We start from the raw sequence: 16,877 nt of genomic DNA, 5'->3' as shown, positions 1-16,877 counted from the left end.
TTGACAGTGCTGTGGACTATTCTGAACACCTTATTAACTTATATAATCATCATCACAACAATCCTTTGAAGTGTATATGGTCTAAATTTTACAGATAAGCTTTAAATCATTATTTTCGAAAGGAATGTAAATTTCTTTCCCAATCCCCTTCATTGTAGACATATGAATATTCATTTCTAATAAATGAGGTTTGTTTTTTCTCTTTGTGTTATAATTTGGGTTCTCTTCACACCGTCATTAATTTTGATTATTTTTAGAGCATGTGAAACATAAACAGGGTTTTAAAATTCAGAACTGTTAAAGGATATATGCTCAGAGAATTGTCACTCCCTCCTTATCCTTTCTACTCCATTCATAATACCCTATTCTTTGTGATTCTTAGCCAATTTATGATCAATTTTGTGAAAGTTCCATGAGTACTTGAGAAGAAGGGGGATTGTGTGTGAAGTTTGATAAATAACTATAAGTTCTACCTTATTAAGTTGCTTATTAGGTCCTTGCTTGTTATTTGTCCACTTGATTTGTCTTGTGCTGAGAGTGGTCTTTTTTTATATATATATAGATTTATTTATTTAGTAAGTTAGTTAGTTTTCGACTGCGTTGGGTCTTCTGTGGCTGTGCGCAGGCTGTCTCTAGCTACCGAGGGCTTCTCATTGTGGTGGCTTCTCTTGTTGCAGAGCACAGGCTCCAGGCGCACAAGCTTCAGTAGTTGTGGCACATGGGCTTCAGTAGTTGTGGCTTGTGAGCTCTAGAGTGCAGGCTCAGTAGTGTGGCACATGGGCTTAGTTGCTCTGTGGCATGTGGGATCTTCCTGGACCAGGGCTCAAACCCGAGTCCCCTGCATTGGCAGGTGGATTCTTAACCACTGCGCCACCAGGGAAACCCCCTGAGAGTGGTCTTTTAAAATTATTTTTAGTGTATCTTTGTCTGTCTTTGCATATCTGTAGCTTTTTCTTCATGAAATGATTATTTGATCATAAATTATTGTTGATATATAGATATTCATAAATGTGTATAGAAGTTCAAGATCTTTGTAATGAATTGTGGGTTTGGGGTCATGCTTAATGCTCCTTGGCTTGAATTCTACTTGTCTGATACTAGGATCTGCTTGTCTTTCTTACTGTATTCCATTACCTGATAAACTTTTCTGTTCCTTTTACTCTTTTTCACTCACTCTTTGTGGTGATGGTGGTGGTGGTGGGGTATTTCTTGCATAAAGCATATAGTTGAGTCTTTGGTTATGAGACAAGTTGAAAATCTTTTTGTTTTCATAGGTGAGATAAGTCCACTCACATTTATTGATATGAGTGAACATGTTTGATCTCAACTCTTTCATAATATTTAATTTTTTTGTATTATGTTATATTGGCTAGTTTTTTTTATTTTGCTCTCATCTTGTTTTCCTTCTCCTATTTTTAGTTGCATTATTTCTACTTTACTGTGCAGATGTTTGTACATTAGTGCTCCAGCCTTTTCCCCATCTTTGACATATATGTATATATGTGTGTATGTGTGTGTGTATAGTTTTGTTGAAGTTTTCCATTCATATCATGGTTGGATGAATCCAAGATGATGATGGGCTACACTAGTCATTTGTGGCTGGTGAGCATTTGAAATATGGCTAGTCTGAATTGAGATGTTCTATACGTGTGAAACACATGTGTTACATACAGGTTTTTAAGACTTGGTGTGGAAGAAAAAAATGTAAAATATCTCCATACCTTTTTATATTGATTACATGTTGAAATGATAATGTTTGGATATTTATATTGGCTTAAATAAGATATATTATTAAAATTAATTTCATCCTTTTTCTTTTTACTTTTTTTGGTGTGGCTGCTAGAAAATTTAAATGTGTGGGTTACATTTGTGGCTTCCATTACATTTCTTCTGAACAGTACTATTCTAGTAGATTCCTCAAAAGTCCCCTACAGAATTCCCTGAGTACTTTGTGTAGCCTTGATACTTAAAGGATAACTTAGCTGGATGTAAAATCCTTGATTCATACTTTATGTTCATTGAAGTTTCTGAAAATGCTGCTCATTGATGCTTTGCTTTATGTTATTTTTAAAGTCTGATGTTCATCTGATTCTTTTGGCCTTTTAAGTTATTATTATATGTTATTGTTACTGTTTGCTTGGAGGCTTTGAGGATTTTTTCATTATTTTTGAAATAACTTTTATTCAAATGTATGTCACAGTCTGTTGTTCTGGGTTACTTTTGCCAGGTACTTGATGAGCTTTTTTTATTGTGGTAAAAAATGCAGAGCCTAAAATTTAGTATCTTAATCATATTTAGGTGTACAGTAGTATTATATAACAGATATCTAGCACTTTTCTCATCTTGGAAAACTGAAACTCTATACCCATAGAACAACAACTTCCGTTCTTCTCCTCCCCCAGCCCCTGGCAACCACCACTCTTTCTAAGAATTTGACTACTTTAGACCTCATATAAACAATGCAGTATTTGTCCTTTTGTGACTAGCTTATTTCACTTAGCATAATATTCTCAAGGTTCATGCATGTTGTAGCATGTGTCAGAATGTTCTTCCTTTTTAAGGCTAATATTCCATCATATGTACATACTATACTTTGTTTGATATCCATTTATCTGTCAATAAACACTTGGGTTTCTTCTACCACTTGGCTGTTGTATTATAAATAACACTGCAGTAAACATGGGTGTGTAAATATCTCTACAAGATCCTATTTTCAGTTCTTTTGGATGTATTCCCAGAAATGTGATTACTGGATAATACGGTAGTTCTGTTTTCTAATATTAAGCCTTCTAGTCCATGAACACAGGACATCATTCATTTACTTATGTCTTTCTTAATTTCTTTAGGCAGTGTTTTGTGTTTTTCAGTGTACAAGCGTTTCACCTCCTTGGTTACATTTATTCCTAAGTATTTTCTTCTTTTTGATGCTATTAAGATGGGATTGTTTTCTTAATTTCCATTACAGATTGTTCACGGTATAGAAATGCAACTGATTTTGTGTGTTGATCTTCTGTCTTATAACTTTGTTGGATGCGTTTACTAGGTCTAACTTTTTTTTTTTTTTTAATGTGTGAAGTCTTTAGGGTTTTCTACATAAAAGGTCATGTCATTTGTGGGCAGAGATATTTTTACTTCTTCCTTTCCAATATGGTGTTTCTCTTTCTTGATAATTGCTCTCCCTAGGAGTTCCAGTATTGTGTTGAATAGAAGTGGCAAAAGCAGGCATTCTTGCTTTGTTCCTGATCTTAAAGGAACAGCTTTCAATTTTCCACCATTGAGTATATTGTTAGCTGTGGGCTTTTCATATATGGCCTTTATTGTATTGAGATGATTTTGTTCTGTTCCTAGTTTGTTGAGTGTTTTTATCATGTAAGAGTGTTGAATTTTTTTCAGCATGTCAATTGAAATAATCATGTGGTTTTTGTCCTTCATTCTCTTATTATGGTGTATTACATTAACCAATTTTCATATGTTGAGCATTCTTGCATTGCAGAAATAAATCCCACTTGGTCATGATGTGTAATCATCTTCATGTGTTCAATTTGGTTTGCTAGTATTTTGTTAAGGACCTTTGCATTGACATTTATCAGCAATATTGGTCTGTAGTTTGTTTTTTTGTATTTTTTGTTTTTTTACTTGTAGTATCCTTCTGCCTCCCCACTTCCAGTTTTACTGAGATATAATTGATACATAACATTGTATTAGTTTAAAGTGTACAACATAATGATTTGATGTATATGTTGTGAAATGATTACCACAATATGTTTAGTTAACATCTATCACCTCATGTAGTTACTTTTTTTTCTTGTGAGGAGGACTTTTAAGGTGTACTGTCCTAGCAACTTTCAAATATACAATACTGTATTAACTGTAGTCACAGTGCTGTACATTAAACCCCCAGGACTTATTAATCTTATAACTGGAATTTTGTACCTTGTGACCAGCTTTACCCATTTCCCTGTTCCCCACCCTCCTTGTAGTATCTTTCTCTGATTTTAGTATCAAGTTAATACTGGCCTCATAAAATGAGTTTGGAAGTTTTCTCTTCTCTTCAGTTTTTTTTTTTTTAAGATTTTGAGAAGGATTGTAGATGAGTCTTTAAATGTTGGTGGAATTCTCTAGTGAAGCCATCTGTTGATGAGCTTTTCTTTGTTGAGAGGTGTTTGATTACTGATTGAATAGATTCAATATCCTTACTGTAGTTCACGGTCTTAATTTTTTCATGATTTAGTCTTGGTAAGCTGTATATTTCTAGAAATTTATGTGTTTCTTCTGAATTATCCAATTTGTTGTTATATAATTGTAGTAATCTCTTATGATCCCCACTGCACCCCCCATCCCCCCGCCACCCTCGTGGCATCAGTTTTAATGTCTCTTCTTCAGTTCTGATTTTTGGTATTTGAGTGTTTCTTAGTTCGTGTAGGTAAGGGTTTGTCAATTTTGTCGATCTTTTCAAAACAACTTTTAGTTTTGTTGATGTTTTTTAAATTTCTCTATTCTTAATTTCATTTATTTCTGGTCTAATCTTTATTATTTCCTTTCTTGTACTAACTTTGGGTTTTGTTTGTTCTGTTTTTCGTTCCTTGAGGTGTAAAGTTGGGTTGTTGATTTGAGATCTCTTTTAATGTAGGTAGAAATTTATTGCTATAAACTTCCCTCTTAGTATTGTTTTTGCTGCATCCCTTAAGTTTTGTTATGTTGTGTTTTCATCTTCGTCTCTTTTCTAAATTCCTTTGTAATTTCTTTCTTGACCCATTGATTGTTCAAAAGTATGTTGCTCAGTTTCTACATATTTGTGAATTTTCCAGTTTTCCCTTTGTTCTTGATTTCTGCTTTAATTCCATTGTGGTTGGAAAAGATACTTGATGTAACTTCAGCCTTCTTAAATTTGATAAAACTTGTTTTGTGGCCTAACATGTGATCTGTCCTGGAGAATGTTCTGTATGAGCTTGAGAAGAATGTGTACTCTGCTGCTGTATGAAGTGTTCTGTTTATGTCTGTTAGGTGCAGCTGGTCTTTGTGTTGTTGAAGCCCTATGTTTCCTTATTGATATTCTTTCTGGTTGATATATTCATTATTGAAAGTGGAGTATTGAAATTCCCCTGACTCAGTAATTTCAAATGAACTCTCCTTGAGTTCACTAATTCTTTTTTCTGCTTAATTGATTCTGCTGTTGAACCCCTCTGGGTGTTTTTTTTTTTCCCCCCAATTCAGTTACTGTAATTTTCAGGTCCAGATTTTTCATTTGGTCTTTTTTATGTTTTCTATGTCTTTCTTGATATTTGCATTTTGTTCATGCATCATTTTCCTTGATTTTGTTTAGTTGTCTATTTGTGTTCTCTTTTAGTGCATTGAACTTTATTAAGATGATTATTTTAAACTTTTATTGTCAGAAAATTCACAGATCTCCATTTCTTTAGGGTCAGTTTCTGGAGATTTATTTTGTTCTTTTTTTTTTTTTTTTTGCGGTACACGGGGCTCTCACTGTTGTGGCCTCTCCCGTTGCGGAGCACAGGCTCCGGACGCGCAGGCTCAGCAGCCATGGCTCACGGGCCCAGCCGCTCTGTGTCATGTGGGATCTTCCCGGACCGGGGCACGAACCCGTGTCCCCTGCATCGGCAGGCGGACTCTCAACCACTGCACCACCAGGGAAGCCCTATTTTGTTCTTTTGATTGACCCATTTTTTTTCCTGTTTTTTCATGTGCCTTTAATTTTTGTTGTAATTTGTGCATTTGAAAAAGTAGCCACCACTCCCAGTCTTTATGAATTGGCTTCGTACAGGGTAAGGCCCTTACCAATCAACTCAGTTAGGGGGTCTGGAAGCCCCTCAAACCTTTTCTGGAGATACATCTTCTTTGGGCATCTGCACATAATTTCCCAGTTAGAGAGGTTTACTTGTTTCTTTATCTGGATCTTGTTGTAATCTTTTGCTCCCTCTGGTGTTTGTCAGTGGTACTGCAAGTTTTCTGGTGTTGTAGCAAGACTCTTAAGTTCTTTTTGTTCTCCACAACCCCCAGGCATCCAAAGAATGCTGGTTCAGTCAGCCTTCTGAGTTAAGTGAGACAGAAGATAGTCCCTTGGGCAACTTCCCAAAAAGCTGGAATGTTAGACACACGTTCCAGTCTTCTCTTTCCCTCCCAAGGGAGAAGCTGTGAGCAGAATGTTTTCTCCTGATTACTCCAAACAGTATCAGATCTTGTCTGGTTATGCAAGTTCTTGTGTGCCATTTTGCTCCCTGTTGGGCTTTTTTTGGATAAGTAGATTCATATCTTTTATCTTAAATACTAGTTCTGTTGCATTTTTTGTTCTTTCTTCAAGGACTCCAATTATATCAATGTCATTTGTTCTTTGCCTGTTTTTGTATCCTATCATTTTCTTTCTTACTCATTTTAGTTCTTTTTTCATCTTATTTTTATTCTCTTGATTATTTGACAGCCTTTATACAGCACACTTATGTCTTTGAGTACATTTTGCATTGGGCTTCTAGTAATTTTAGTTTTCATCTCTGAGGTAATGGTCTTTTTCTTTCTTTCCTGAGTTCAGTCAACTCTTGCTATTTTTTTCCCCTGAGTTTTTTGCCCCCTTCTCTGATTTTAGTTTTTAAGTTTCTTATTCAGGTGACTTTTTTTTTTCATATTCGTAAGTGTTTCTTTCGAGGATATTTAAGTGTGGGACATTCTTAAAGTTTTCTTCTCCACCTCCACTTTGGAGTAGAGAGAGTTCATTATTAGATGTATAGTTGAATCTCGTTTTTTGGGTTTTAATAATAGTACTAGACTTACTAGGTTTTCTTCTGTTCATTTTTTGTGGATTTGGGGTGGTTCACAACATTCCTAGTTCAATGGTTCCCTTTTTTGTCTGTGTAGACTGTGTAGCATGATCTGCTTTTGAGGAGTAGGCAGAGAATAACTTGTCTCATTCTGGCTCTTTCTAGCTAGTGTTTCAAAATCCCCATCATTTGGTTTTCTGCAGGATAGGTGAGGTGGTCTCAGTTTTTATCTTTTTCTTCTCTGCAAGGATTTGAAACTTCCTCTTTTGATTTTGATCTCCCAGAATTTTGCGGTATTCTGTTTTGTGCTGATGGCTCATTTCTAATTCAATTTGTTATAGTGGCTTTTAAAGTTTCTTAGTCCTTTACTAGTAAGTTTACTATTATAGTGAGGTAGAGTAGGTAAATGTATTATTCAGTCAGGTATCTTTAATTGGGAATTTTGGGTGTAAATTTTTAAAACATCAACAAATAATGTTTGACTTTGTATGCAGCCTAACCCAATACCTTCTGAAACCCTACAAATTGGGGCATGAGCTTGGCAAGATGGAAAAGAGACATACAAATAATGATTCAAATTTCAGTCCTGCTGATTTCCATCATAGAAATCATAGAGTCTTAGTGTACTCATCTCCAAAAGAAAAAATATTTCTACTCTGTCCCTGTAGGATTGTGCCTGATACTTATTATACATGACTAGAAGTCATTAATTATTTAACATCTTTTAGTTTGCGTTTAATGGCTTTTCATGTAATTTCATGTGTTACTAGGAAAAGTATAAAGTACAGAGAAAGTATAATATTTCTAGGGAAACACAAAACGTGTTTAGGTACAATATGGTAGGTTTCAAAAGGATATTTCAGAATGTCAAAGTAACCATGAGAAGTGATTTTTGTGTATTTTGGTGGAGAGTCCTTTCATTTAGGATGTTAAACTTTTATAGCACTTTTCTTTTTTTTTTTTAGTTTATGGAAGAAATGTAGATTTACTATTTACTATAGAAAATTTCTGAAACTGCAAAAGGGGACAAAGAAGAAATACTTACAGCATTTTGTGGAATGTTCTATTCTTTACTCTTCCAGGCTTTTTTCGTGTCAATAGAGGTCTAAATTATGTTGTTTTTTTCTACTACCTAAGAGTTCCATTTTATGGATATGACATAATAGATGTACTAGTCTGTATTTATTGCTATTTAGACTTTTTTTTTTTTTTTTGGTGCTATAAACAGTGCCATGGTGAGCATTTTCATTTAGTCGGTGCTGCCCATTTGTTTGTTGCCTTTTGATGAATTCCATTAGTGGAGTTAGTGGGTCAAAGGCATGCTTTTTTAAAGGAAAGGAAATTAGGTAGTGCTTGGTTTTTAGTTATTTTTAAAAATTAGGTAACCTCACCAGTGTATGATGCAGCATGTAACAAGGAATCAACATTACTCCTGTCAACATCTTCCCCCAATAAAATGACAAATCAAAACTGGTACCTACTTTGAGCCTTTTGTATGTTTGCCACTGATTAGTCTGTAGATTAAAATGGGGGAGGTGTCATGATCTGGCCTCTTAATTTCTGGCTGCATCTGTCATCTGTAGGCCGCGTTAAGAAGGGAGTCATCCATGATCTGTTTTTAAGTTTTTTCATTTGTAAAATTAATGTTAAATCTTAATCTATTAAGGATGTATTTCAAAATTGGATAATACCTAAAAATGTATTTAGGGCAAAGTCAAATATATATCAAAAGAATCTCTTCAAATAAAAAATGTGCTCAGTTTCCTTTTTTTACCTGTGTCTGTAGATTATTAGCATTACAAGAACATGTTTTTTTATCTGTCATACTTTTCTAATAAGGATGGAATAGTCAAGGAACACTGGAATCAGAGTCCTGAAATTTGGCTCTCTTACATATCATTCCTATTTGCTAAGAGCAAGTCACTTGTTTCCTGAGTCTCATTTACAAAATGAGATAATATCTACGCCTGTGTCCCCAGATTGTAAGGAGCTAATAGACATGTGATTGTGGGTGTACTTCGAGAGCTGTAAAACATATAAATGCAGGGTGGCATTGCATATTGCACCACTTTCTTTAACTAGGAGAGGTGAAATATCATGAAGGTAATAGGAAAGTATAGGCTTAAATAATGTTAGAGATTGCCAACCTCAGTCAAGGCCTGGCTTCCTAGTTTCTTGATGCTGTTTGTTTGCATGTTTGATCCCATCACAACTTCTTAGACGACTCAAAATTTTGAGTACTAATAGATTTTAACTAAATCAATAGTAGTTTTTATATGGGGAAATTTACTTAGTGCTCCAACTTGGGATTCTACCCTATGAAGAAAAACATATTTCTTCCTTGCACTGAAGGTGAAGAAACTCTCAGATCTAAACCAGCACCCACCCTCATGTCCCTTTGTTCAATATTTGCCTTTTATTGACTGTCTCTGGGCTTTTGTCCATTTTGGATATTCTATTTTCTCTGCCTGAGTTGTTTTCTTCTTCTCCTCTTTTGCCTTGCTAAAAATCCCTGTTGATCCTAAAACTCTTAGTTTACATTTTACTTTCTTTGGACATCTTTATCCTCCCAAAACGAGTGGTTTGACTAATTGAAAAGAGATACACTTGTCAAGCTCAGATCGCATACTCAGGTATCTCTCTTTCACTACCTAAGTTCCTTAATAGCAAAGTCTGTCTCTCATTCACTCATAATTCTCAGGGACGGGAGTAGTATCTGGTGTCTGCCAGGTACTCTGAAATGTGTTGAAAGGATGGCTGCTGATAAATAAATCTTAATTTATGCATTGCAGCATAGCCAGTACTCTCTCTCTTTTTTTTTTAATTGGGATATAGTTGTTTTACAATGTTGTGTTAGTTTCTACCGCACAACGAAGTGAAGTAGCGTTCCCTGTGCTATATAGCAGGTTCTCATTAGTTATCTATTTTATACATGTTAGTTAGTGTATATATGTCAGTCGCAATCTCCCAATTCATCCCCCCCCTTCCCCCCTTGGTGTCCATACATTTGTTCTCTGCGCCTGTGCCTCTATTTCTGCCTTGCAGACAGGTTCATCTGTACCATTTTTCTAGATTCCACATATATGCATTAATATATGATATTTGTTTTTCTCTTTCTGACTAAGTTTACTGTGTTTGACAGTCCCTAGGTCCATCCACATCTCTACAAGTGACCCAATTTTGTCCCTTCTTAAGGCTGAGTAATATTCCATTGTATATATGTACCACATCTTCTTTATCCATTTGTCTGTCAGTGGGCATTTAGTTTGCATCCATGACTGGGCTATTGTAAATAGTGCTGCAGTGAACGTTGGGGTGCATGTGTCTTTTTGAGTTATGGTTTTCTCTGGGTATATGCCAGTACTCTTTTAGGTAAGGAAATAACAGAAGGCCTCTCTGATGACATGAGACTAGAAGGAATTTCAGAAACAATCCATTTGGATATTTAGGAACCTTAAAGGAGAGGAGAAGTGTGGCTAGAATAAAGTTTGGAAGGAGAAAAGTAGGAAATAAGGTCAGAGAGGTATAAAGCCTTGTAAGCGTTGAGTGATTTTAACCTTTAATCTAAATATGAAGGGGATCCTTTGGGGAATGACATGACCTAATTTACTGCCTTCCACAAGGTAAAGGTGCTTTGTTGGGAATGGTCCATAGTGGGTCAAGGGAGAAAGTGTCCATTAAGTGGTGGAGGTAATGAAAAGTTACTAGAATCTGGGTGTATTTTATAAGAACTTTTTGTTTCACCTTTGTTAAAAAATATTTCCTGCCGTGATAGTAATATAGTCTATTGAATATAATTTTATCTTTTCTTTGATTTATTCAGAATTTTGTACTGTTGAAGTTTGAGGTATATAAATGCAGAAGATACTTAAAATCTGTGATACAAATTCTTTTCCTGTTATTTGCATGTTTTTCTGTCATCTTGTTATTGGTGATAAACACCGCAATTAATTTAGCAAACAGGGGATCGATTTTCTTGCAATGTTAAATTCTTGAGATGTTAAATTCTAGTTTGTGAATATTTAATCTTTTTTTAAAAAATCCTACTTATTAAAATTGTAATCATCTAACATGGTATCAGTATGAGTACAAGTATTAAGGGAGAATGATAGCAATGTTTTCTGAAGGTCTGTGGCAAAGGAACTGTTTAGAATTGATTCTTAAAGCACTGTGCAATTATTAAACAAAGTAAATTGTAAATAGAATTTTGCATTGAATTGACATTATTAAAACAACTCATGTTGCCTACTTTACATTTTCCAGGAACATCATTTACAGCGAGCTATTTCAGCACAGCAAGTGTTCAGAGAAAAAAAAGAGAGCATGGTCATTCCAGTTCCTGAGGCAGAGAGCAATGTCAACTATTACAATCGCTTGTACAAAGGAGAGTTTAAACAGCCAAAGCAGTTCATTCATATTCAGCGTAAGTTTGTTAATTCATTGTTTTCTGTTTGTAATTTAAATTTATCAACCAGTGAAAAATCCTCTTTTTGCCCAAAGAGATTTTAACTTTTCAGTTCGTATGCACTGATTTATAGAAATGTTAAACATGAAAGAATAAAATCCCTCTATGCTTACATCTCAACTTCAAGATCATTTGGAGTGTGAGTTGCATTTGGAACATTTGATAGTTATGTAGTACAGGATTTTCTATAGCACTTACACTTTATTATACAGCTAAAAGGTGGTAGATTACCATACCCAAATAAAAATTTATTTTTCAAGGCCTAGTGGCAATTATGCTGATTAGGGGCAAGTCTTCTAAAATTTTTGGAATTAGATCCTACACTTCTACCTTCATGTAGTTTTTATGGAATTCTAATTCTGCCTCCTTCGATCCTCTTATTTTTGTCCCCATCGTTACTATTTAAATGATCACCATCTTTTGCCTTAAAACTGTTTCACTGATCTCCTGACTGTTCTGTTTACTATCCACCATCTCCTATCTTTACCCTCTTCTAACCTATCTTCTCCACAGGTCCACTGGCACCAGAGTGGTCTTCCTAAAGTGTCCATCTGATCAAATCATGATGTGGCTTAAAATCCTACTGTTGTTCTTTATTCTACAATAGGAATTTTCAGCTAATTTTGCAGACAGAATGCTGGTGTCTTGGTACCTTGTCTGGCTGTGTTTAAAGAAAAACAACCTTTAGTAGTTTGTTAAAATAGAGATTCTAGGGCTGTGTCAGGCCTCCCTGTATGAGAATCTCTGGTATGCAGACTGGTAATAAGTTTTTTTAAAAAGTTCTCCAGGTGATTCTGAAACGTCTCCAGATTCAAGGCTGGCTGTAAGATCTACTATTTTTCATCGATTCTAAGATGTACCTTTGCCATATTTGAAATGAGATTACATCTTAAATTGCTTTTCTCGTGGATTAAAATCTGGTTTGTCGGGCTTCCCTGGTGGCGCAGTGGTTGAGAGTCTGCCTGCCGATGCAGGGGACACGGGTTTGTGCCCCGGTCCAGGAGGGTCCCACATGCCGCGGAGCGGCTGGGCCCGTGAGCCATGGCCGCTGAGCCTGCGTGTCTGGAGCCTGTGCTCCTCAACGGGAGAGGCCACAACAGTGAGAGGCCCGCGTACCGCAAAAAAAAAAAAAATCTGGTTTGTCTATAGAGAATTTCTACTTGTTTTTGCCAGGCATCTGGGGACCAACCTGAGACCACCTTAAAGTCTTTACTTGTTTGTTTTGTTTTATTTGTTTGTTTTTGGACCACACTGGTAGCTTTAGTTTTATTTGTTTGTTTTTTTAGACCACACAAGTAGGCTGTAGACCAGCTTGGAATTCAGTTCTCAGCGAGAGGTTTTTTTCTCCCCTCCTTCCACCTAAGGGCAAGTTGAGAAATATAGTTTCATGCTGTTCCTTTCTACATGGCTGGTTTATTTCTTTATCTTACACTGAGGCTGTTGCCCTTTGGTAGTATAGCTTTATGCAGGAGTATTCTATTAAATTTATTGATAGACCCCAATATAAAGCTTTTTTTTTCTTTCTTACAGTACATAAAGTAATGGTGCATCTTATATAGATTTGACAAAATTTAGTAATAGCCAGATTCTCTAATTCGAATACAAGGCCCTTTGTGATTTGTTACCTGCTACCCCTTTAACCTCATTTCCTGTTGCTTTTTCCCTCACTCCTTGCATCATAGGGAATAACTTAAAATTATCCACATTTGCCTTGTTGTTTCACATTTCACATTTCCTTGCATATGCTATTCAAGTCTTCTTTCCCTTTCTGTAGCTCATTGAAGACCTAACTCCCTTTTGAAGCTTACCCTGATTTCTCATTCTACCTCTTTTCTTTGCTTATCTTAGTACCTTGTACATACCTCTAACAGAGGACTGAGCATACTTGATTGCAATTGTTTGTAGCCATTCTTTCTCTCCTTTTAGACTGTGAGCTCCTTGAGGGCAGGTACTATGTTTTATTTTCCCTTTGTATCTTTAGTGTTAAATGCATGGCTTATAGATGCTCAATAAATGGCATGTTTGTTGACTGGTTCAATTGTTTTTAAATGGCTTAAAAGCCCTTAGGTGTCAAAAGCATTTTCCAGAGACTTTTCCCCTAAGGATTCAAGAGAAATGCACTTGCAAAAATTGTGTGATTTGTTTCCACTGTGTCTTTGACTTTGAGTCCCTTTAGCATGTTGAATTTTCCTTGTCTTTGTATCAGGAACGAGATAGCTGTTCTTAATATGAATTTTAAGGATTTTTTAAGCCAACGTATCCCCTCCCCCCTTTTTTTGTATTTTAATAACAATGTAGCTGGACAATAGGACCATTTGTAAAAGCCATTGTAGGAAACTGGAACCAGAAATTGGATGTAACCCATCTGGGTGGGGCCCATTAGATACAATAAACATTAATCTGTGTTGTTTTTTTCATTTCATTTTATTCTATTGTTGTAATAAATGGAATAAAAATAATAGAAAATTATTTTAACTTTCATTTTTTCTCTTTTAGTCTGTCAGCATATATATATTTTATATACTATACTAAATTGTACTACACATACAGTTTTTTTCCTGCCTTTTCTACATATATTTTAAGTTCCTCAGGTTTTTGTAGTCTCCTATTGTCATTTTCAATGTGTATATAATTTTCTATCAAATTTATATTCCATTATTTGCTTACCTCTACGCCTATCATTGACCTTAAGTTTATCTGTACTAAAATTTAAACTCGTTATTTTTGACTCTTTTTTCAAGGAAGGCTTGATATAACTTCTTTCTAAGCCCTTGAATACAAGGAATTTCAGAAAATATTGCTCTGGATTTTTCTTTTTCTTCTTTTAATGATAGATTTGAAAGAATCACCTCCCATTTCCCTTGCTAGAAAAGCATAGTTGCCACAGTAGGGCAGCTTAGCTCAGGCCCATCACATTGCTTGCCTGGGCTCTGGCAGACACCTTTGTATTGGTCTTCCAAAGTATTGTACTGTATTGCTCTGCTCTTGTCTTTGTACCTTCCAGTCATCCACGCTGCCACTGTTGTGATTGGTACCCATTTAGAATTTTTCAGACTCACTGTTGCCTGTGGGATAAAATTTTAACATATTTGTATGGTGTTTAAGGCCCTCCTTTGTGCCTGTCCAGTCACAGTTTGCTGTTTATTCTTCCACCATGACATCAGCCTCATTGAAATGAACTGTTGGAGGTCTGTTTCCTCCACTAGACTGTAAGTTCCTCAGGAACAGAAGCTGCCTCTCATTCTCCATACAGTCCTACACTACAGTCTCAGTACACCACCCCCCACCCCCCATTCCTCTAACCCTTCACACTTCCAGATACAATAATAATGAGCTCCTTTTAGATCTCTGACTTATCTCTTATTTTTTCATGCCTCCAGGGCTTTACATAGCCCTTTACTTCTCTTCTCCTCTTTTTAAAATACAACTTGTTCTTCAAGGCTCATCTCCAGGACTACCTTTAGGAGCCTTTTCCTGACCCCTCTAAGCAGAGGTCTTGGCACTGTTTACCTCAAGCCCTCCTGTGTTGTGTGCATCGACCACCTGCAGTTGTGATTGTTTGCCCTCTGTTGCTTCACTAGGTCATAAGGCTCATTGAAAGGAGGGACTTCTTTTTTCCCCTTTTAATTTTACTGCTTACTGTAGTACCTAGCATATGATTAGGTATGCAGTTAAATATTTGCCAAATAAATCAGTGAATGAATGGTGAAGATATAAGCGTACACATCATGACTTTTTTGAGACATTGATCTCGTAGGACTCAAAATTATATACATAATTAAATACAAGAATAAAATTATTGGTGTGTACAGTGAAATTGAGAGACCTGCTCTGTGGATCAGGTTAAAAATTGAGCTCACTTATTCACCAACAGTGTCATTTTAGGACAAAAATTATCTGCCAAGAAGGAGTTAGGAGTGGAATGACTCCAGTCTTGGTGTGGATGTGAGATAAACCTGCCTATTCTTTCCTGTCTCTTTTGGTACCAGTTCGCCATAGTAACCCATATTGGTATTCAGGGGAACTTATTTAATCACAACACATTGTGGTGTTCTGACCAGGTCGAAAGCATCTTGGTGACCTATAGTCATTGATGACCCAAGATACTCAAACTGTTCCTCATTTAAGCTAATTCTACACATTGGTCAGTTGTGTGACATACAGAAAATGCTACTTCTGTTTTACTTACTGTTATAACATATTTACTTTGGGTACCTCAACCCAGATGTTAAAATTCTTTCATTCCTTTGGGAGTTTAAGAACTTCATTAAATTCAAGATCCAAACCTTTTTTTTTTTTTTAAGGAAATGACTGTTTACATAGCAATAAATTCTTTATTTTGACCTCCCATTACCCCTTTTACTTAATATATTTTACAGTATCTCAGAATTTTAGAAAGTGAAGGAACTTAAGATATTGTTTCATAAGTATTCTGTAGTTAATTTATATCCAGTTTTGAACTCAATTAAATGCTTCTTTGAAACAGGACTCCTTTGCGTGTTTTGAAATGAAGGTTCACTTCCCCTTCTCAGTGCATTACTCCTACAAACACAGATCAGTAGAATGTCTCACCTGTTTCTTGGCTGAAAGAAAGAGTTCAGGAGAAAGAATTGGTGGGGTAGCACCCCTTGTTATCTGTCAGGCAGGGAGAGGAACCCACTCAAAGGAAACTGAATTCTGCTGTTTGTGTCTGCAGCCAACATCTTAAGCCCTGGGAAGGTGCCTGTCCATGCGTGTACACTGCTGTACACCTCAGTACACTTGAAACTGACTCCTCAGTTCAGTGAAGCTGGCCATTGTCAAGTCTACAATTGGAAAAGAAGAAAAATTCTGCTTATTTAGTGTAAGGTGGACGTATGTATTCTACTAGGTTTTCAGCAGGAGCGAGACAGATGCTGATCTAACATCCAACTTTAATTTTATTATCCTTGGAATGTTTTTTGCTGTTCTCCCTATTAAACAAAAATGATGATAACTGACCTTTTGCTTTGGCAGGGCAAATATGTTTTGATTGGAAGGAGTTGGAGAAGATACCAAATGAAGAGCATTGTTTTGTTTATACAGTAAAACTTTTTGGTGGAAAGGATGCATTCTGGGAACATCATTTCTTGTAAAAATGTCACTGGATATCTATTAAGAAATCAAATTGAGCAGAAGTGACATCACACATTTAAATAAATAACAGAAAAGCCAGGCCACAAGTATAGGAGTGGATTGTATCAGATTTATGGACAGCACATTCTAGGTGAAGCTAGATTCCAGGTTGAGGTGGTCAGAGGAGTGATATCAGGGGCAGTGAGCAAGGTCAGGCCCTGAGGGCAACCTGCATTCAGATTAGCTGGCTTTAAGGGTCTTCCTCTCTTCTCAAGATTGTGCTGAGCCTCCTATCCTTGGATAAAGCTGTGAGTGTGGGCAGTAGTGCTAAAATGGTAGAGCAGTATCTGGGTAACTACTAATCCAGGAAAGGATGAGGAGCCCTAAAACTTAGAAAATTACATATTAAGTCATTCCAGGTATTTGGGAAAACGAAATAATCATTTGACAGTCTGGGATAGAGAAGTGATAGAGAAGTCTGAGTACAAGGAGCATGCCCCTTGGGCCTATATGCATTTACTTATGTCCACTATTTAAAAAAAATTACC

General features: G+C 36.1%; 1 protein-coding gene across 1 annotated transcript in view; it reads left to right on the top strand.

The window, feature by feature from the left end:
* The window catches only part of EPC2 (enhancer of polycomb 2), a 106,990-nt gene that overhangs the window by 31,032 nt on the left and 59,081 nt on the right, over positions 1-16,877 (top strand). The window contains exon 2 of the mRNA XM_024756261.1: positions 11,034-11,193. Coding sequence (XP_024612029.1) covers positions 11,034-11,193 — 160 coding nt within the window. The remainder of the gene's footprint in view (positions 1-11,033; positions 11,194-16,877) is intronic.

The sequence above is a fragment of the Neophocaena asiaeorientalis genome, unplaced genomic scaffold (genome assembly GCF_003031525.2).
Source record: "Neophocaena asiaeorientalis asiaeorientalis breed wild unplaced genomic scaffold, Neophocaena_asiaeorientalis_V1.1 scaffold447, whole genome shotgun sequence".
NCBI classification, from domain to species: Eukaryota; Metazoa; Chordata; class Mammalia; order Artiodactyla; family Phocoenidae; genus Neophocaena; species Neophocaena asiaeorientalis.
Note: the sequence above shows the minus strand (reverse complement) of the source record. Positions and strands in the feature narration are given on the sequence as shown.